The sequence below is a fragment of the Triticum urartu genome, chromosome 7 (genome assembly GCF_003073215.2).
Source record: "Triticum urartu cultivar G1812 chromosome 7, Tu2.1, whole genome shotgun sequence".
Classification (NCBI taxonomy): Eukaryota; Viridiplantae; Streptophyta; class Magnoliopsida; order Poales; family Poaceae; genus Triticum; species Triticum urartu.
Genome location: NC_053028.1, coordinates 36,468,661 through 36,491,829, shown reverse-complemented (window position 1 = coordinate 36,491,829; position 23,169 = coordinate 36,468,661). Strand labels below are relative to the sequence as shown.

General features: G+C 42.8%; 2 protein-coding genes across 2 annotated transcripts; both read left to right on the top strand.

Moving 5' to 3' along the window:
* The first annotated feature begins 11,140 nt into the window (after positions 1 to 11,140).
* LOC125520103 (3-phosphoshikimate 1-carboxyvinyltransferase 2-like) lies at positions 11,141 to 14,756 on the top strand. The gene is made up of 8 exons (XM_048684926.1): positions 11,141 to 11,522; positions 12,171 to 12,415; positions 12,506 to 12,659; positions 12,865 to 13,079; positions 13,618 to 13,735; positions 13,822 to 14,032; positions 14,195 to 14,256; positions 14,344 to 14,756. Exons 1-8 carry the CDS (start codon positions 11,205 to 11,207, stop codon positions 14,560 to 14,562), a joined length of 1,542 nt encoding a protein of 513 aa, XP_048540883.1. The 5' UTR covers positions 11,141 to 11,204; the 3' UTR covers positions 14,563 to 14,756.
* Positions 14,757 to 18,308: 3,552 nt separating this feature from the next.
* On the top strand, positions 18,309 to 19,805 carry LOC125520104 (3-phosphoshikimate 1-carboxyvinyltransferase 2-like). Its single transcript, XM_048684927.1, has 3 exons — positions 18,309 to 18,358; positions 19,198 to 19,315; positions 19,506 to 19,805. Exons 1-3 carry the CDS (start codon positions 18,324 to 18,326, stop codon positions 19,788 to 19,790), a joined length of 438 nt encoding a protein of 145 aa, XP_048540884.1. The 5' UTR covers positions 18,309 to 18,323; the 3' UTR covers positions 19,791 to 19,805.
* The last annotated feature ends 3,364 nt before the right edge of the window (positions 19,806 to 23,169 follow it).

Below are 23,169 nucleotides of genomic sequence, written 5' to 3'. Positions count from 1 at the left end.
CTTACTTGAAGGATCTTACTCAATCCATAGGTAGGTATGGTGGACTCTCATGGCAAAACTGGTTAAGGAATGTTTGGAAGCACAAGTAGTATCTCTACTTGGTGCAAAGAATTTGGCTAGCATGAGGGGGAAAAGCAAGCTCAACATGTTGGATGATCCAAGATAATATATTTTATTTCGGATATAAGAAACCATAACCCATTACGTTGTCTTTCTTGTCTGACATCAACCTTTTAGCATGTCATATTTTAATGAGTGCTCACAATTACAAAAGATGTCCAAGATAGTATATTTATATGTGAAATCTCTCTTCCTTCAATATTCTTTCATGAATTGTTCAAGTGACCAATTCTACGTTTGCTAACTTTCAATAAGTTTACTAACTATACTTATTCTATATGAAGTCATTACTCCCCATGGTATAAGCATATGAAACGTATATAAATTGAGATTTATGATATTCAATTCATTCAACCATTTACTCATAGGATATATGTGAACCACGTGAGTAATGACAAACTACTCCAAAAAGATATGAGTGAAGGACACTAAGTAGTCAAATAATTAACTAGCCATGGGAGGATTCTTTTTCATTTAAGATTTCAGATCCAATTATTTTATTCAAACAGCAAGTAAAATTGAAAATACGCTCCAAGCAAAACACATATCATGTGACGAATAAAATATAGCTCCGAGTAAGGTATACCGATAGTTTTGAAGACGAAAGAGGGGATGCCTTCTGGGGCATCCCCAAGCTTAGGCGCTTGAGTCTTCCTTTAATATTACCTTGGGGTGCCTTGGGGATCCCCAAGATTAGGGTCTTTCCACTCCTTATTCTCCTCATATCGATATCGCACCCAAAGCTTGAAAACTTCAATCACACAAAACTTAACGGAACTTCGTGAGATAGGTTAGTATGATAAAGAGTAAACCATTCACCTTGGTACTGTCAAAGACAAAGATCGTAATTGTTCTCACACAATGCCTACTGTACCATATCATTTCTATAATTTATATTGAGGAATATAAGTCATAGAAACTAGAAAACAAGCAAACTATGCAATGAAAACAGAATCTGTCAGAAACAGAACAGTCTGTAATGATCTGAACACTAACCATACTTATGCTACTCAAAAAATTATGAAATAAATTGGTAGACGTTAGGAATTTGTCTATTAATCTTCTGCAAAAATAATCAGCACCAAATCATACATATGTAAAAAATGGCAGCTAATCTCGTGAGCGTAAAGTTTCTGTTTTTTACAGCAAGATCACATTAACTTTCACCCAAGTCTTTCCAAAGGTCTTACTTGGCACTTTATTGAAACAAAAGCTATAAAACATGATTACTACAGTAGCTTAATCATGTAAACACACAAAAACAGTAAGGGTAAATATTGGGTTGTCTCCCAACAAGCGCTTTTTTTAATGCCTTGTAGCTAGGCATGATGATTTCAATGATGCTCACATGAAAGATAAGACTTGAACATAAAGAGAGCATCATGAAGAATATGACTAGCACATTTAAACCTAACCCACTTCCTATGCCTAGGGATTTTGTGAGCACACAATTTATGGGAACACGAATCAGCTAGCATAGGAAGGAAAAACAAGTATACTTCAAAACTTTAAGCACATAGAGAGAAAAACTTGATATTATTGCACTCCTACAAGCATGCATTCCTCCCTCATAATAATTTTCAGTAGCATCATGAATTATTTAAACAATATAACCATCGCATAAAGCATTATTTTCATGATCTACAAGCATAGAAATTTTTCTACTCTCCACATAAGCAAAATTCTTCTCATTCGGAATAGCGGGATCACTAGTTCCTAGAGTTGACACTCTTCCAAACCCGCCTTAGATGATAGTATTATTCATACTCAAAAAGATATAAGTGAAGTTCATGGAGCTTTCTACAATTAATATAAACTAACCAATGTCCAAGCTCAAAATGTATGAGTGAAGTACACGAAGCATTCTATAAAACCATACTCAAAAGATTTAAGTGAAACACAAAGAGCAATTCTATAAGATCATACTTAAAAGATATACGTGAAGCACATGAAGCATTCTATAAATAAATGAAGGGCTATCTCATACTAGCATGGTTCATAAAGGAAGAACAAAAAACACAAAGGACACAAATCATGTGAACGAAACAAAAACCGAGGTATACCGATAATTGTTGAAGAAGAAAGATGGGGTGCCTTGGGCATCCCCAAGCTTGAGCTCTTGCCTCTCTTTATTCTTCTCACATCGGTAACTCCTCGTTCTTCGAACACTTCATCCACAAAAAACTTTAACAAAAACTTTGTGAGATCCGTTAGTATAATAAAGCAAATCACTACTTTTAGGTACTGTTGGAAACTCATCCAATTTAATATTAGAACTATATCTACTGCATTCCAACTTCACCATGGTTCATACCCCCCGATACTACCCATAGATTCATCAAAATAAGCAAACAACACACGAAAAACAGAATCTGTCTAAAACAGGACAGTCTGTAGAAATCTGAAGGTTTAGTAAACTTATGTAACTACAAAAATTATTAAATAAATTTGAAAATTTGAAAAATTTATACATAAGTAATGTGAAAAAAGTTTCAGACCCATTTAACTTTCCAGTAAAAAATGTAAAATCACGCGCTACAGCCAAAGTTTCTGTTTTTGTTCTGCACATAGTAAACAACCAATCTAATCATCCTAAAACCAAAGTTTGGCACATTATTTTTATAAGTACAATGGATATATATAAGGGGATAATTATTTACAGAGAAATTTCCATGAAAAATTCTACATTGTTTCCGTGAGCATGAACACAAGTGCTCAAGGTCGACCCTCACTTCTTCAATGCATAACTTTCCAATCAAAACTTCTTAGGTATGAGAGGCAAGTAAATTTTTTTTTTGTATTTTCATTCTTTTAATTTTTTTGTATGTTTCACCCACAACTAAACAGAAAAAAAAAGGAAAAATAAAATCTACATAGTGAAGAAAGCAAACAAGCACATACGAGAATATCAACCCCACGCTGTTGCTCCCCGGCAACGGCGCCAGAAAAGAGCTTGATAATCCCCAAGTGCAAGGAATCATCGTAGCAATTTCCAAAGGTGGACGTGATAAGTATGGAGTGTCGAACCCACAAGGAGCTAAAGGTAAGATCAATATTCTCTCAAGCCCTATCTGCCACTGATACGACTCTACGTACACCGAACGTTTGCTTCCAACTAGCAACGAGAAACAAAACTAGGTAGTGGGTATGAAGATGATATCTTTGTATGATATCGGAGAGCTAAAATATAAAAGTAGGTGCTGTTATCATGAAGTTATAATATATTACTAAATATTATAAATAACGAGTGTGGAATAATGGTGGATCGGTGTGCGGAATTGTCCTAGGCAATCGTTAACAAGACCGGTAATCACTATTGCAGTTTCATATGAGGGAGAGGCATAAGCTAACATACTTTATCTACTTGGATCATATGCACTTATGATTGGAACTCTAGCAAGCATCCGCAACTACTAAAGATCATTAAGGTAAAACCCAACCATAGCATTAAAGCATCAAGTCCTCTTTATTCCCATACGCAACAACCCCCTTACTCGGATTTGTGTTTCAGTCACTCACTAACCCACTATAAGCGAATCATGAACGTATTGCAACACCCTACAGCGGAACCTCTCACGCTTGCGCGACACGGAGGGCACCATAGGACAGCATCAAAGTAAAACATACAACTCATACCAGTCTAGATCATCAATCAACCCAAAGACAAAAGATATCTACTCAAAACATCATAGGATGGCAACACATCATTGGATCATAATATGTGGCATAAAGCACCATGTTCAAGTAGGGATTACAGCGGGGTGCGGGAGAGTGGACCGCGTAAAAGAGATGAGGGTGATGATGATGATGGTGATGTTGATGAAGACGATCACCGCGACGATGATTCCCCTCCTGATGGCACTCCGGTGCCACCGAGAGAGAGGAGGAGAGGTTCTCCCCCTTGTGCTTCCTCCTCCATGGCCTCCCCCTAGATGGGGAGAGGTTCTCCCTCTGGTCCTTGACCTTCATGGTGATGATGGTCCCTCCGGGATCCTCCTCCATGCCCTCCGGTGATGACGACCCCCTCCGGCAGGGTGCCAGAGAGGGCCTAGATTGGTTTTCGGTGGCTACGGAGGCTTCTGGTGGCGGAACTCCCGATCTAGGTTAATTTTCCGAGGTTTCTGTATTTATATGAATTTTTGGCGTCGGTTTCACGTCAAGGAGGTGCCCGAAGCGTCCATGAGGCAGGACCACACGCCCGGGGGGGTGGGCGCGCCCCCACCCTCGTGGACGCCCCGGGACTCTCCTAGCCCAACTCTTTTACTCCGGGGTCTTCTTTTGGTCCATAAAAAATCATCAAAAATTGGCACGTCAATTGGACTCCGTTTGATATTCCTTTTCTGTAAAACTCTAAAACCTGAACGACACAAAAATTTAATACCTCCTTGAATAGAAAAGAAAAAAAAATCTTTTCAACGGAGAAATGCGTCCTGCTTTACTTGTAGATATGGATATAAGATAATACGCACGCTCGTGCGTATTCAAAAAAATGTTCTTTTAACAAGAGTCAATTACACCACAGGTGACTAAACTTGGCACAAAAAGTCAGTATAGTGCTGAAGCTTGTGGCATACGTTGATCTGGTTACAAAACTTGGCTTGATCGTTCATATACGGTCAGAATCACGTTTGGATACAAATAGAGGGCTGACTGGGATCGCCAGCGTGGCGACGGGCCCATTGTCAGTGGCTGCAAGGCGCGGGCAGAGGCGTCTGGCCTGGGTGTTTGCAGAAAACCCCCTGAAAGCTTTATTTTTTGTCACGAAAAAGCCCGTGCACAGGCGGGAGAGGTTTGGCCTGTTAGTTATGTGGCTCCGCATATGGCTGAATTAGTTTACCAAAACCCTCCCTCGTCGACTCCCTCGCCTCGTGCTCTCCTCTTGTGTCTCTCCTCTTGATCGTTTGCAGGCGACGGCGACGTCGATCGGGGCGACGGCATTGATCGGCGGCGTCGATGACGATGGAGCCCCGTCGGCGAGATCCCGGGGAACCAGCCCCTGTGTATGGTGAGCATGCCCTCTATATCTCTCTCTCTATCCGCCACCCTTTCTCCCCTGTTTATGTTAGGGTTTTAGTCAATGTGCTTGAATCGGTGAAAATCTTTAGATTGGTCTTGATTTCGTCAGTGGATGCTTGCTAGATGCACTGACGTAAGAAGTCCCCTTTGCATTCATCCGTATGTGGGCTGTGTATAGGATTTCTCCCGGGTCCAAAAGGGCTCTGTTTTCATGATCTAAAATATTCAGATTCTCTGAATAACTAACCCCCCGTGTATAAGATTATTAGAACATGTTTGCTCCAGTGAAACCATTGGATGTGGTACAGCAGCTTCTATTTCTGATGAAATTGTACGTAACTGAATTTTTGACACTTGCTAACTGAATGTTTGACAATTGATAACTGAATGTTTGGACAACAGTAGATATTTGAAAGTTAGGAATTTTAAGCAGTAAGCAGTGTTAACTACAAATCCATTAGTTAGTTCCATTATTTGTGACTGGACATGACAGAATCGTAATGGAATTTGACATTAGTGTTAAATGAAGATGTGCATTCTCAACTGAATTTATTTTGGTTGTGAGAACTATAGATCCCTGCTTTTTTTCTTTGCACTAAATTGCAGTTGCATGCTGTTTTTGGCACTATGAAGTGAACATGTTAGCTGTTATAAGCATAATTAATTGAAGATGTGTATATTTTACTGAATGTTTTTGCATTCTCTGCATTGTAGGTGATTTTGATGGGCGGTTCACGGTTGAAATTCATCACAAAGGATTTTTCTATGGAGCTGACAACAACAGAAGCTACATTGACTATGAAGTTGATTGGTTTGATCACTGTGACTCTGACACTTGGTCCATACTGTGGATTGAAGACTTTGTGAAGCAACTGGGCTATGACAGAGAAATAGGGCAGCATGTTGTATACTGGTGTCAGCCTGGTAGGACAGTTAAAGAAGGAATAAGAGAGATGAGTTGTGATGCTGATAGCCTTGCAATGATAGCAGCTAGTACAGTCCACAAGAATCTGTTGCTGCTCATAGACCATGGAGAGACACCGAGCAGCCTTCTTAGAGATGATGTTACAGTTGATGGACTGCCCGAGTTGCCAAAGGTCATAACCCCAACAAAAGATGGCAAGGGCAAAGAACAAGCTAGCTCAGCTGAAGTGAGAAGTAACTCAACTAAAAGGAGAGCAAGAAGATTGCTTACTAAAGCAACATCTTTAGGATGTGCTTCTGAAGAAATGGAGGAAGAAGATGAAAATGGTGCAGCAGGTTCAGACACAGATGAGGAATTCTATGACAGTGACTATGATATTATGGATGGGGATGATGATCTGTTTGAGGAACATGTTGACAAAGAGGTGGATGATCACAGAGAGAAGGTTTACACATGTGACTATGAAACAGAGCTAGCCGAGGATGCTCTAGATGATCCAACCATAATGTTATCCAAAGAAGAGAGGGACAAGCTCAAGTACAACTTCAAGGCTTTTAATCCAGAAACTGATTTGAATGCCCCTGTATTCAGATTAGGTATGGTGTTTGGTACTGTTGAGGAGCTCATGCATGCTATTACCTCCTATAGCATCAGAAATAGGGTTCCAATCAAAAAGACCAGAAACACATCAACTATAGTAGAAGCAGTATGCATTGATGATTGCCCATGGTACTTGAAAGCAGGGATGGACAACAGGAAAAATAGCTTTGTGATCAAGAAGTACTTTGATGAGCACACATGCCCTAAGAAATGGAAGCTCAAGGGTCTGACTGCTCCATTTTTAACCAAGAAATTCAGAGACGAGTTCAGGGGCAATGAGAAGATGCCATTGTAGAAATTTGAGGAGAAGGTTCAACAAGAGTACAATCTAATTCCAAGCAGGAGCAAATTGGGAAGAGCTAGAAGAGCATCAGTAAAGCAGATCAGAGGTGAGGATGATGACCAGTATAAGATGCTATGGGATTATGGAGAGGAGTTGAGACAAACAAACCCTGCAAGAACAAGTTCTACCTTTGCACAAAGGAGATCTTTGATGAAAAGACCAAGGAGACAAAAGAACATTTCTCAACTTTGTACTGGTCATTGGATGCATGCAAGAGAGGCTAGTTGATGGGATGTGGGCCAATAATATTTGTAGATGGATGTCACATTAAGACCAGGTACAAAGGGAATTTACTGACAGCAGTGGGCATTGACCCCAATGATTGTATTTTCCCCCTAGCATTTGGGATTGTGGAAGTGGAGTCCACTAGCAGCTGGGAGTGGTTTTTGGCTAGCCTAAAGGATGACCTCAACATATGCAACACCTCTCCATACACAATAATGAGTGATAAGCAAAAGGTATGTGCAACAACTTATATTTTTACCTTATTGCTTGCTATAATATAGTGTAGTTAGATTTAATGGGTACTTGCATTGTTTATGTGTTCTCCAGGGTCTTATAGCTGCAGTTGCAAAGGTGTGGCCAGATGCTGAACACAGATTTTGTGTCAGGCATATGTATCAGAATTTCCATAAGCTTCACAAGGGGGAACAACTAAAGAATAATCTATGGGCTATTGCAAGAGCCACTAACAATCCAACATATAAAAAAGCAATGGATAAGATGAAGGCAGACAGTGTGCGTGCATACGAATGGGTTGAGAAATGGCCACCAAGAACATGGATTAAAGCTTTTTTTAATCCTTTTCCAAAGTGTGACATCCTGCTCAATAATATGTCTGAAGTATTTAATAGGTACACATTTATTGGTTGTGCTTTTCTGAACTGTTAAATGCACTAAAGTGTTAAATGGAATGAACTAACAAGTTTTCATTTGAAATGACAGCTGGATTTTGCCATCCAGAGAACTTCTTATTTTCTCCATGGTGGACAACATAAATAGCAAGATCACAGCAAGGTTGTACAGCAAGCAGAAGGAAGTTGCACAAGATAGGAAATGGAGTATGAGATTGTGCCCAAAAATTCAGAAAAAGTTGGACAAGTACACTGATTGGGCTGCAAACTGCATGGTCTTTGGAGCTGGTCAGAAAGTTTTCAAGGTTGTTTCAATGAACCACTCCTACATAGTGGACTTGGAAATGGAAACCTGTGACTGCAAGAGATGGGACCTGTCTGGCATCCCATGTCACCATGCTATTGCTTGTGCTAGAAATGAGAGAATTGATCATGCAAGCCTGGTGCATGAGTGCTATTCAGTAGGGACATACAAAAAGGCTTATGCTTTTAATGTAAAACCTGTGAGGGACCAAGAACATTGGACTAAGATGCATGGCATTGATGTACATCCACCTGTGTACACTAAAGTAATGGGCAGACCAAGGAGGAACAGAAAGAAAGATCCAGAAGAGAAGTTAATGAAAGAAGGAGGGAAGAAGCTGACAAAGCATGGTGTAACCATGCACTGCTCTATTTGTGGAAGTGCAGATCACAACAAGAAAGGACATAAGAAGTGGGAGGAGACCAACAGAGATGCACCGCAACCTACAAATGTTGCATATGATGAAGAAGAGGAGTATGATGATCCTACAATCATTTCTGTAAGATGTAACATGTTGACCAACTCAATTTACTGCTCATATACACTTGGCAACATATACTGACAAGTTGTTTATGCTTTCTTTAGAACATTATGCCACACACAGTACATGCACACATGGATCCAAGTCAAACCCCAGGGTCCATGGTTTATCTCATGCAGCAAACGGTAACCTTCTGTTGACCATGCTAATTTTTTTGGTTTCTAAATTTTTGTCTAATTGTGCATTTTGGTCCACTCAGGAGAGGGGAGCATACAAACCAAGCATGGATCATGTACCTCTTCCAGAATCTACATTTGTTGCACAAGCAAGAAATGACATACCCCCTCCCAGGGTTACAACTGCTATGTCAAGAGGCAGGGTTAGAAGAAGAGGAATCACTGAAGACATACCAGAAGATGTACCACAGTCGAGCAACCAAGCAGCTGTAGCTTCAAGAGGAAGAAAGAGAAGAGTTGCTGGAGCTGGTGGAGCAGCTGGCAGGGTAGGAAGAGGATCTGTAGGAGCAGTAGGCAGGGGAGGAAGAGGTTCTGGAGGAGCACACAACAGGGGAGGCAGGGGAGGTAGGGGATTAGCTGGCGGAGCAGACGGAGGATATGTACAACATTCAAGCAACCAAGCAGCTGAAACAGGAGCAGGGGAAGCATATACTGGACCAGGTGTTGGGTTTTGGAACCTTATGTTTGGACCAAATTTGGAGAGTTCTTATGTGCAAGCAGAAGAGGAGCCAGTGACACAAAATGCACCAGAAGAAGACTGGACCGGTGATTTCCAAAGCTTATAGGTCACAATGCCAAGGACTTAGTTCATGAGTGAACTAGATACAAGTGCAAGTTTATGTATGAATTTTTGTCATAAGACATGCCATAAGACTAATTTCCCTTTTTATGTTGTAATGTAAGGATCTGAACATGTGTTTCACTGCTCTCTTTAAGAAAAAATGCAGTACTAACGATGCTCTGCTGCTATGAAGTTTGAAATTGTCCTGTCAAAAACTGCTGTTTTTTTACTGTGTTACTAACAAAAACTGCACTTTTTGATATTTTGATGTCAAAACTGCATATACAACTGCAGAATAAACTGATGCTTATGCTTTTCTCTAAATTCATACTAACAAAAATTGCATACACAAATTATTTTCCTCTGTTTTAGTTGTATGATTCTAAAGCACAAATACTGATTCGTCAAAAGGTAATATGGAATTCTAAAGCACAAGCCACAAAATACTCTGAAATTTAGCAAAGAGTCGATACAAATTTTCAACACCGCCAATGACCTACTACACCGAAATGACAACATCACTTCTTGCCGGCCATAGCAAACATGATTGCAACTAACCCAAAGTACATGAACACAGCAAGCATAATCATCCTATCTCTAACTAGATTGTAACTGATCTTTGTGCATTCTTCCAATCATCTTCTTCTCCAGTCCGCATTTCTCCTTCTCAGCTTCAATCTGACCATCTTTCTGCATTATCTTCTTCTCCAGCACCTCATTCTTGTTAGCAAGTTCAGCAATGATAGTCCATTCCCTTCCCTCCCATGGCCTGTCAATCCAATTGAAATAACCACATGTCCTAGCATCCTGCAAAGGCACACATTGCAAACTATTAAGTACATACGCACATTAATTTGGTCATGACAAAACAACAACCAGTGATGTAAGAGTAGGGGAGAGGGATTTAATTACCTGATGCTTGCCCCAGTACACGACCTGATGCTTGAGAGAGAAGAACTGTCAGAGGTGTGAGAGAGGGGTACAGGAAGAAGAAATGCGTGAGCTAACCGCCGCCGCCACCGCCGCTGGGCCGCGGGGCCGCTGCGCCGCTGTGGAGCCGCCGCCGCCGCGCCGCTAGGCCGCGGGGCCGCTGCTATGGCGACGCCGCCGCCGGCGTGCAGCCGCTCTGATGAACCAAGGGAAGAGCCGCCACTCTGCTATGGAATTGGGGATCGCGGGTTAGCGATTTTGGACAGACAGAATTCAGGTCGTGGGGTTTTTTGTGACAAAAATAAAGCTTCCAGGTGGTTTTCTGCAAACACCCAGGCCATACGCCTCTGCCGTGCCTTGCAGCCACTGACAATGGGCCCGTCGCCACGCTGGCGATCCCAGTCAGCCCTCTATTCGTATCCAAACGCGATTCTGACCGTATATGAACGATCAAGCCAAGTTTTGTAACCAGATCAACGTATGCCACAAGTTTTAGCACTAAACTGACTTTTTGTGTCAAGTTTAGACACCTGTGGTGTAATTGACTCTTTTAACAAAGTATGTTGAGTGCACGGTATATCGGTATAGCCCATGGCAGTACGACTAAGACGGTCATATGTTAAAGATTTGCGAATGAAACTGCAACGTGTGTAGGGGTTGGTGGCGTTGCCCCGTCCTCACTTACCACCACCTCGCCCCGACCTCCCCCCTATTTCTCTCTTCCTTCCTACCTTCGTCCCTCCCCCCGTCTCCAGCCCACCAACCCGCCCGCCCGCCCGCCCAATCCCACCAGACGCCCTCCTCCAGTCCCACCAACCGCGGCGGCACAGGCAATGGCGATGGCTGCCGCGGCGACCGTGGCCGCGTCCGCGTCCTCCAGCGCGGTGTCGCTCGACCGCGCCGCCGCCGCCGCCCCGGCCCACCCGCGCCGGCTGCGGATGCCGGCGGCCCGCGCGGCCCACCGCGGGGCGGTGCGGCTGTGGGGGCCCCGCGGCGCGGCGGCGCGCGCGACGTCCGTGGCGGCCCCCGCGGCGCCCGCGGGCGCCGAGGAGGTCGTGCTGCAGCCCATCCGCGAGATCTCCGGCGCCGTGCAGCTGCCCGGCTCCAAGTCGCTCTCCAACCGGATCCTCCTCCTCTCCGCCCTCTCCGAGGTGACTCCCCCCTCCTCCCGCTCTTCCTTTGGGTGATGCGAATTGGGTGCAGAGATGGGATTCTAGGGGGTTTAGCTGACGCACCCTGCCATGCTAGCTAGGTGCTCGCGAGATCATGGGGATTTTAACTCCAGTCGATCCGACCATAGGTTAACGAGGGCAGGTTGTTTGGTAGCCAATTCATGCGTTTGCTTACCAGATCATTGTATTGTGTAGCTTGTATTTGGATCAAGATATCGATGCATCAGAATGACCAGGAGACCCTCCTCTAATTTAGGCTACCAAATTGTTCTGATGGCTCCTTTATGAAAAGTAGCATGTTGTAATGCTGTTATGAACTCTTATTCATGTATCTGCATTTAAAATGATGCAACCTAAGGTCTATTCACATTTTGTGAGACGGTGTGACCACAAAAGCCGATACTATTTTACACGAGAAATCGTTGAATTGCTATTCGTGGCATTAGTTTTCATGAGCTATATAGGTACTAAATCTAGGATCCTCCAGGCTTTATATGTTTCCACTGATCAGAAAGCAATATTGCAGCATGTCCTGTTCTCTTACTTATTTATAGTAAGATGAGAAATTGGAGCTGGTTTACTTCACTGTCATCTCCAGCTGATCCGTAGCTTGTTTCTGGTCATTAGGGAACAACGGTGGTGGATAACCTGTTGAACAGTGAGGATGTCCACTACATGCTTGAGGCCCTGGAAGCCCTTGGACTCTCCGTGGAAGCAGATAAAGTTGCAAAAAGAGCTGTGGTTGTTGGCTGTGGCGGCAGGTTCCCAGTCGAAAAGGACGCCAAAGAGGAAGTAAAGCTCTTCTTGGGTAATGCTGGAACTGCAATGCGGCCACTGACGGCAGCTGTAGTAGCTGCTGGTGGAAATGCAACGTATGTTTTCTTTATCCTAGTGGAAATAAGTATGAGATCCATGGGTATGTTTGGAGACTGATCGTTTCTTTTATTAAAAAAAAACTTCAGTTATGTGCTTGATGGCGTACCAAGAATGAGGGAGCGACCTATTGGTGACTTAGTTGTAGGTTTGCAACAACTCGGCGCAGATGTCGATTGTTTCCTTGGCACAAACTGCCCACCTGTCCGTATCAACGGCAAAGGAGGTCTACCTGGTGGCAAGGTTAGCTACTCATCAACTTGCATGTTATCTACTTTGTGCACACTTCTGTTCTCTGTCAGAGAAGTTATTATTATGGCTAGTACGATGTAATGCAACCTTAGACCGCGCAATAAATTTTAAGAACCAATCAACATTTAATAATTTCAATATGTGAGTATTGCATGATCTATGATAGCTTGGTGCTAAAGATTGAATAATTTCACAGGTTAAGCTCTCTGGTTCCATTAGCAGTCAATACCTGAGTTCCTTGCTGATGGCTGCTCCTTTGGCTCTTGAGGATGTCGAGATTGAAATCATTGATAAACTGATCTCCGTTCCTTATGTTGAAATGACATTGAAATTGATGGAGCGTTTTGGTGTGACTGCGGAGCATTCTGATAGTTGGGACAGATTCTACATTAAGGGAGGACAAAAATACAAGCAAGTTCTACATTTTCCTACTTCTTCTAATAAACTTTTAATTGTTTCATTTCTTCTAATAGTGGAGTACTAATGAAAGATATCAGTTTTCAGTTTGCCAAATATTTATAGACGCAACCCCATTGAATTATGGGTAAACTAGGAAATAAATGTTTTACTAAAACTATTGATTGCTCAATAGCTATGAAGGTGCACTGTACTATGAAACCAGTGCCTACTGCCTAGGCAATCGGCCCCACTGCTTACAATGAATTGTACAGTTACGTTTTCTGGTACATAGACTTGATCACACCAGAAGTATAATCCATCTTAAAAATGGAATGAAAATAGAGAATATTTTGCGATGAGCATCTATGCAGATGATTCTTGATTTTGCTTCTTTTGGCCCTTTCTAAGTTATGCCCTTGCTGCTATATGTCACATCTACGCTTTTACTGAACATACTCCTCTTATGTACTCGGAAACTGTTAGTCCAAACTTCATAAAAGTTGCAGTAACCATTTCCTAAACGAGCCATCCATTATTCTGGAATCGACAGGTCCCCTGGAAATGCCTATGTCGAAGGTGATGCCTCAAGTGCGAGCTATTTCTTGGCTGGTGCTGCCATCACCGGAGGGACTGTGACTGTCGAAGGTTGCGGCACCACCAGTTTGCAGGTAAAATTGTACTATCCATTTTCACCCTTTTGGTTGAGCATACTGTCTTATGCTGTCATTCTCCCTTACTAAGGTTAATCTTGCAGGGTGATGTGAAATTTGCTGAGGTACTTGAAATGATGGGAGCAAAGGTCACATGGACTGACACTAGTGTAACTGTTACTGGCCCACCGCGTCAGCCATTTGGAAGGAAACACCTAAAAGCTGTTGATGTCAACATGAACAAAATGCCAGATGTCGCGATGACTCTAGCCGTTGTTGCCCTGTTTGCCGATGGTCCAACCGCTATCAGAGATGGTATACTTTCTATGGCCTCCCATACCTATCATGTGCGTAGCGATTACTCTGTTAGCATCAGGGAGAGGACAAAGGACTTGAAATCACCCTGTTATGTGTTGCTGTTGATTTTGTTTTACATGTTTTGGTCCTGACACTTGTTTTGGAATCACTCTTCTGCAGTTGCCTCCTGGAGAGTGAAGGAAACTGAAAGAATGGTCGCGATCCGGACCGAGCTGACGAAGGTAATAATACACATGTCTCTTGTTCTTATATCTCAGCCTCCTGTTGCACCCCATGTGCTTACCTCTCCTGTGTCCTGTGCCCTATAGCTGGGAGCAACGGTGGAGGAAGGCCCGGACTACTGCATCATCACGCCGCCGGAGAAGCTGAACATCACGGCGATCGACACCTACGATGACCACCGGATGGCGATGGCCTTCTCCCTGGCGGCCTGTGCTGAGGTGCCAGTCACCATCAGGGACCCTGGATGCACCCGAAAGACCTTCCCCAACTACTTCGACGTGCTAAGCACCTTCGTCAAGAACTAGATTGGAGAATCTATGGCGAATTGCGCTTGTACTTTTGTAGCCTGTCCATGGTCTGGAATTTTTGTCTTTTTCGTCTTCTCGCGAGATGGTGTATGAGTCTGTAATATTAGTTTTGTAGTGCGCGAGGTAAAATGAAATGTATTGCACACTGTATTCGTTTTTTGAATAAGAAATAAATTATGATCTAGATGTCATGCTGCTGCTCGCGGAGGATCTTGGGCATGCAAGCTAGTAGTATAGGAAAGGAGGAAGCATCCCCTCGCACACAACTGAATGCTTGAAAGGTAATACCGAGCCTAAATGAAACAATTCAGGTACGGATCTCAACGTGAGATCCGACGGTGGGAGAGCATGCCACCGGCATAGAAGATGGATGTGCGGTGTCGTTGGGTTGGGGAGCAAGTACTATAGAATCTGAGCCTGTGATGCAAAAATAGAAAAAATGGATCTGTACCATAAGATGGTAGATTGATGGTCCAGATTCGGGTGGGATGCTCTGCACGCACAGTTTGCAAAAAGTCCATCTCTGCAAGCTAATTTTGTCCCCGTGCCCTCCCCGTCAAACCCAAATCCCGTACACAGGCCGTCAATGACTTTGAGATTTCATGCTCGAAATCGCAGAATCTCGGTCCCATGTCGGGATGTGCATATCTTGGGTCAGAGAGTGTCACTTCTCCATCCCGTGGGGATTGTATTTGCCTCTCGCGATTGCTGGCCCGCAAAGGTATCTTCCTGTTCGGGACGACCGCCATCTCCTCTACCAGGTGAGGTGAGAGAAGGAAATTGGTTAACTGACTCTGCCTCACCACCATAAAATCGTTCCTGGTGCCTTTCAAGCCTACACAATTCAGAACAGATGCTTTCCACTATCCAGATATATGGACGATCTCTCAGTTGCTAGAGGAAACTGGAACTGAAACTGAGAGGCATGAGAGAGGTTGATCTCCGCCCATCGTTGCTAGAGGAAACTAGAATTGGAGTCAGAGAGGCATGGGAGATACTGCTATTTATTAGTTGAGGTATGATGACACGAAGGTGCCACATTGGCCCACCGCATTGCATTTCTTTTGTGTGCTTTCAGTACTATTTTAGCACATGGGTTACGCTTCTCCAGTGAGATTTCATTTGCGATCTTCACCTTTATGCGTTGTAAATCATAGATTCATCGGCTCACAAACTCTCACTGGGTGCACGCCTCCGCGGCTAAATCATCGGTCATCAAACATGCTACAAAATCCGGTACGTTGGGAAACCACATAGCATGGCTTCCGTGGACGGCACCAACACACAAAGTCACCCCAATGGTTTACTCCAATCACGAGGAGAAATCACCCTAATATGGTTTCATTGATTTGAATGGATTGATGTGTTGTATAAGGATGGAGATGGGTCGGGTTTGGACCGGGTTGAGCAATATTAAATCCATATCCATATCCATGAAAAAATCCATGGGCGAAAAATTGTGACCATGTCCAAATCCGATGGATATCCATACCCATTGGATATCCTTCAGGTCCTCTCAAGACCTATACATAAGACATAACTCATTGCACAATGTGCACTCTGCATTGGCGTGCTCACTCCCTGCCGTGTAGTCATAGCCCTTGCATTTGTCCCACTGCTGCGGCCATGCATCAATGCGTGTGTGGAAAAGCAAAGACAGAGGGGTCAAGGAGATATGGAGCTAGGTTGTCGCAGGCCAGTTGTGGCTGCTGCAGTGATCCACCTTACGTGGGGGTAGCGGCTGGCAGCGGCGGCCACCTCTAGGGCTATGAGAGGAGTAACTCAAGGAGATGGCACTGATTCTCAACGACAAGTCATTTAATTAGTGTAGATACTAGGATGAGAAGGTGCGTTGGAGTGGGGATTGTGTAATTTCTTTTGGATGTTTTAGATAAAAGATAAAATTATAGTGGGACATGTGACTATGGGGTAGGGGTAGCAGAATATTGCTCATGAAGTCAGACGGATCGGGCCGGGTTTGGATATATCCATGGGTACAAGATTATGTCCATACCCTATCCATGAGTAATCGGGTCGGGTTTGGCGCTGTCCATGGGCGCAAAAGCATATCCAAACCCTATCCATTCGGGTTGGATATCCATGGGTATCCATGTCCATGGATAAAATTGCCATCCTTACTATTGTACCATTGTAGGGTCCTCATCAAATGTATGAATTCCCTCGAGGGAGTGGGAAACAAATCAAATTATTTTCTTTTGATCGGAGCAGAGGGAAAGTGTACCTCTTCACTCATAAACTTAATGCAAGTGAGGATTCATTTATGTTATTCATATAATTCAAAAGAGGAAGATCATCTTCTTCAAAGGAAGACTGACGTTCTTGCTCTCGGCGCATCCGTGCCTCAGATTCTTCTATACGTTCTTGCATTGAGAAATTATTATCATGGCTAGTACGATGCAATGCTATCTCACACCACGCACAAAATTTTAAGAACCAATCAACATTGAATAATTTCAGCATGTGAGTATTGCGTGATCTATCAGAGATTGGCGCTAAAGATGGAATATTTTCACAGGTTAAGCTCTCTGGTTCCATCAGCAGTCAATACTTGAGTTCCTTACCGATGGCTGCTCCTTTGGCTCTTGGGGATGTCGAGATTGAAATTATTGATAAACTGATCTCCGTTCCTTACATTGAAATGACATTGAAACTGATGGAGCGTTTTGGCATGACCGCGGAGCATTCTGATAGTTGGGGGGACAGATTCTACATTAAGGGAGGACAAAAATAGAGGGGAGTGTTTCAGAACCATGGTCCGGCTGAACCCATGTTGGGCGCCGTACGATGCACTACTGCTTTACATGTGGATATGTTCCCTGGTTGAATTCAAATTTATTAGTTAGCTCTAACCTTTCTAAAGCCCCGTTAACCATGGTATACTTATCAATGTTGTAGTAGGCCTGCACAGTGTCATTTTTATTTCAAACGAGATGGGCTGGCACACGCCCCTAAGCACTGTAGCACATTTTTAAAAGATCTCATGAAAATCAGAGTTCTGTCCTGACATTTTATATGAAACGGAGTCCTGACATTTCTAATAAATTAAAATCTAAAACAGACGCTCAAGCTCTCCAGTATTTCACTTCATACAAAGAATAATTTTTCTTCAAGGGTATCTACTGTTGTAAATCTGTACCGACACACCGCATACATTCTTTTATATCTATAAAGACTGCACAGAACAATTTGAAATGCTCAATAAGGTTTTACAGCCTAAAAAATGTTTGAAAATGCAAGTATATACTGACACAGTGTAAAGCTATGCTAGGCACTGCTCATCTTAAAAAAGGTACGCCGCATCCACATACGTGGTTAAGTTTCACAGCTTATAAGTAAAGCATACAACAGAATCAGACCCCAACTACATCCACCATGCAACAAAAAAATTAAAACAAACTAGCCTCATCTACTCTTGTTCTATACGGGAAATCACTAAAATGTGGAGCATGAGACGCACAGGGCATTGCATGAGCAAGTCGTGGGACCATATCTGGCATACATAACAAAGGAAATAAAATAATATGAACAGTGTTGGTGTGAGACAACATTCGCCACATCCAAAGCAACATGCTTATTTTATTACATATGGCGTAGGCATCCAGTAGGTTTACTTAGAACTATAGACCTCTTAATCTTTTCTTAATGGTTTTTGCCATAGTTTATCTTACCCGCCATGCACAAATCCCCATAATAAGTATCAGGAAATGAGCGGTACCGAGCATAGGTTTGGGTAGACCATGGTTCTACACAATATTTTCGGACAAAAATACAAGTTATACATTGTTCTACTTCTTCTAATAGTGGAGTACTAAGAAATGATTCTAATTTTCAGTCTACCCAAATATTTATAGACACACCCCATTTGAATTATTGATAAACTAGGAGATACCCCTTCATTTTTGTATACAAGGCCACAAACACATATTACAGGTACCAAAGCAAAAGTAAATGTGTGCTTAAGTCAATATTGCAAGCTAGGTTGTCTCCTTGTTTGTCGTGTTTATTAATGCATATTTTTCTGTCCCACCTACAACAAGCCAATGCTCTCACTCCTTTTGGTTGATTAATGAGGTCGCATACAAGACAACCTTCTCACACTCACATGCATGCAAGGGATAATGAATGTCCTTCTTTGCTAGTACGAGGCAAACACCATTAATTTTGTCTCGATTAGTGTTTGTGGCCTTGTATAGTTGTATATTGTAATTTTTATTGTGGTCTTGTATATAAAAATAGAGGGAGTAATATTGTACAAAATCTGTCGACTGCTCAGTAGCTCTGAAGACCCTGCTACCTACAATGCATTGCACAGTTCTGTTTTCTGGACATAGACTTGATCACACCAGAAGTATCATCCATCTTAAAATTGGACTGAAAATAGAGAATATCAGCAGTTGTTTGGCAATGAGCATCTATGCAGATGATTCTTGATTTTGCTTCTTTTGGCCCTTCTTATCTTATGCCCTTGCTGCCATATGGCCCATCAGGATACAAATCCATGCTTTTACTGAACATACTCTTAATTATGTACTTGGAAACTGTTAGTTCGAACTTCATAAAAATTGCAGTAACTATTTCGTAAACGAGCCATCCATTCTCTGGAATCGACAGGTCCCCTGGAAATGCCTATGTTGAAGGTGATGCCTCAAGTGCGAGCTATTTCTTGGCTGGTGCTGCCATCACCGGAGGGACTGTGACTGTTGAAGGTTGCGGCACCACCAGTTTGCAGGTAAAATTCTACTATCCAATTTTACCCTTTTGGTTGAGCATACTTGACATATTACATTATTGAATGTATACCATTTTCAACCAAACATGCTTTAAGTGGATATTCGTAGCTGAATCTCTCAAACTGCTGTATTCTGTAAGTGGCTTCCATGTGCTGTCATTCTCCTCCCTAACGATGTGTAATATTGCAGGGTGATGTGAAATTCGCTGAGGTACTTGAAATGATGGGAGCTAAGGTTACATGGACTGACACTAGTGTAACTGTTACTGGCCCACCGCGTCAGCCCTTTGGAAGGAAACACTTAAAGGCTGTCGATGTCAACATGAACAAAATGCCTGACGTGGCCATGACTCTTGCTGTTGTTGCTCTCTTTGCCGATGGTCCAACTGCTATCAGAGATGGTAAACTTTCTATGGCCTTCCATACCTCATTAGTAGAAAATAGGGCTTTGTTTCAGGCCGGGTCAGCCCATTAGTCCCGGTTCAGTCCAGAACCGGGACCAATGTGGGCATTGGTCCCGGTTCGTGAGCCCAGGGGGCCGGCCGGGCCACGTGGGCCATTGGTCCCGGTTCATCTGAACCTTTTGGTCCCGGTTGGTGGGATGAACCGGGACCAATGGGCCTCGTTCCTGGCCCACCACCATTGGTCCCGGTTGGTGGCTTGAACCGGGACCAAAGGCTCCCCTTCAGTCCCGGCTCATGTCATCAACCAGGACCAATGAGGTGCCTATATATACCCCTCGCTCGCGAGCAGAGCACCTCAGTGCTCTGTTTTTCTCTGGCCGGAGGGGAGAGGGCTTGGTGGTGCTCTAGCTCACCTCCTATGCACACAAGGTGTTCGATGAAATGCCCGAGCCACACTACTTAAGCTTTCTCCTCTCCAAGCTCGACCTCCAAGCTCCATTTTCCATAATATTTGTCTAGGTTTAGTGGTCCGTCACGCCCCGTCCCCGTCTTCACCGCCGTCGATCACCCGCGTCGAGCTCATCGCCGGCACCACCGTGGTGAGCCTCTTGTTTTATCTTCTTTCTGAAAGGAAAACTATTCTTACTTGTATGTTTACATAGATACTTGTATTATTTTCTTACTTTTATTATTGCATCTTATATAGTGCAATGGTTTTGGTATCCGCCCCCGTCGGCCCTCGTCCTGTCTATGATTCGGCCCTCGTAATACCATGACCATTAGTCCCTGCCCCATGCCAACTTTCAACTTTCTAAAACTAATGGCACTAACAAAAAATTTATAATTTTACTCCTCGCCCCTGGCCCATGACCATTAGTCCCGGTTTGTGCCACAAACCGGGACTAAAGGGTTGGTCCTTGTTGCGAGCAGAGTTTAGTCCCACCTCGCCAACCGAAGGGGGCTCACACCGGTTTATAAGTCCTTCCCTCTCTGCCTTGTTGAGCTCTTCTCAAAGTGAAAATAGATGCCTTAATAGAGAAAAGTTTAACCTAAATTCATAGTGAATTTCTCTGAAATTCATAGAAATTTACTAGGAATTTAGGTTGAATTTTCTCTATAAGCGCATCTATTCTCATTTTTAGTAAGTTAATCACAAACTTGTGATTCAAACAATTTTCAAAGAATTCAAAATTTAACTATTCAAATTTGAAAACTAATGGCACTAACAGAAAGTTTATAATTTTTCTAAAACTAATGGCACTAACAGAAAGTTTATAATTTTGCTAACCAAAAAGCAAACAGAATTAAAAATTAAAGCAAAAAAACAAAAGAAAATAAATAATGCAAAAAACAAATCAAAAAAACAAGAAAAAACTATTTTTATAGTAAAGTTAATCACAAAATAAAATAAATAAAGCAACAAAGAAAACAAAAAAGCTAAAAAAAGTGTTTTCAAATTTGAAAACTAATGGCACTAACAGAAAGTTTATAATTTTTCTAAAACTAAAAGCAAAAAGAATAAAAAAATAAAACAAAAAACAAAAGAAAATAAATAATGCAGAAAACAAAACAAAAAACTGGAAAAAAATAGCAACAATAAGTATTTTGTTGTAAGTAGAAACAAAATAAAATAAATAAAGCAACAAAGAAAACAAAAAACAAAAAAAGTGTTTTCAAATTTGAAAACTAATGGCATTAACAAAAAGTTTATAATTTTTCTAAAACTAAAAGCATAAAGAATTAAAAAATAAAGCAAAAAACAAAAAAAAATAAAGCAACAAAAAAACAAAAAAATGCCACCTACTGGGCCCCCACGGCCTGAATACGACTAGAAACCCATCCAAGGGCCAGGATTCAGGCCCGCAGGAGGCCCAGTAGGCCCACAGGCATAGCAGTGACAATTAGGCCCGTAAGCCTGCAATGGAGAGGAGCTCGAGAGGGGTGCGGCAGTGGGGCTTATAAACCACTGCGCACCCCTCTCAACTAGCGAGGTGGGACTAAACTTTCGACGCAGCAGCCGCACAAGGCCTTTGGTCCCGGTTGGTGGCACCAACCGGGACCAAAGGGGGCCATTGGTCACGGTTCGTGGCACAAACCGTGACCAATGCCCCCCTTTAGTCCCGGTTGAGCCACACTTATGAAAATTTTGATTCAGTTTCTTCGATCCCGCCCCGATGACGCCGCCAGGCTGCCCGTGCTCGCCGTCGCCGCCCCGAGGTCGCCGTCGCCGTCACCGCCCGCTCCTCGTCGCCACCGCCGCCCGCTCCTCGAGCCCGCACCGCCCCCGAGCCCTCGCCGCCCTCGCCGTCGCCCTCGCCAGTCAACCTCGCTGTTGTGAGCCACCGCCACCTGTTTATCATTTTTTTCATTTTTTGTACGTATATATAATGTATATATGTATGTGGCTATATGTATGTATAGATGTTCATATATGTGTATTATTTTTTTTGTTCAGAGCATTTTTTGTTCATATATGTATTTTTTTTTGTTTATGTGTATTTTTTTTTGTTCATAGCATTTTTTTGTTCATATTTTTTTTCATAGCATTATTTCCATGTATATATGTATGTGGCTATGTATGTATAGATGGATAGCATTTTTTTCCATGTATGCATGTCATTGTCGATATACCCCCTCCCCGTTAACTTCGACAGGAGGGGGGTCGATATAACCCTCCCCGATAACTTCGACATGAGGGGGGGGGGTCGATATACCCCTTCCCTGATAACTTCGACATGAGGGGGGGTCGAGAACTAGTTTAGGGGGTCGAGGGTTGAGAACTAGTTTAGGGGGTCGAGGGAAGAAGGGGAAGAAGAGGGAGAAGAAGAGGGAGAAGAAGAGGAGAGGAAGAAGAGAAAGTCTTCTCCTCTATTCTTTCTTCTCTTCTTTTTTCTTCTTCTTCCTATATGTATTAGTTTTTTAATTTAGGTTGTTAATTAGTTGATATTAATTTTGTTCATATATGTATGGATGCATGTGATATGTATGTATGTATGCATGTATTGGGTATGTCGTTGTCGATATACCCCCTACCCGATAACTTCAACATGAGGGGGTCGAGAGGGGGCCTAGGGTCGTCGAGGGTTCGAGGGGTCGAGGGGTCCAGGGTCGTGGAGGGTTCGAGGGGTCGAGGATCGCCGAGGGGTCGAGAGAGGTTTCCTAGTGTCAAAGTATTGAAGAAATCCATGGCTTCATCATTAGCCGGAAGTAACCAGGGCATGACGAAGTCCTCCAAAGTTATTTTGGAATGGTGTCCCGGATAGGATAATTTGCCTTTTTGTATGAATTTCAGCAAAGGCCTTCCAAATAACGATATTTGGAAGGCTCTTGCTGAACTTTGTACCAAAAAGCGAATTATCTTATCTGGGACTCCGTTCCAAAATAACTTTGGAGAGCTTCGTACTATCATGCACCTGTTACTTTCGCCTAATAATGAAGACATGGTTTTGT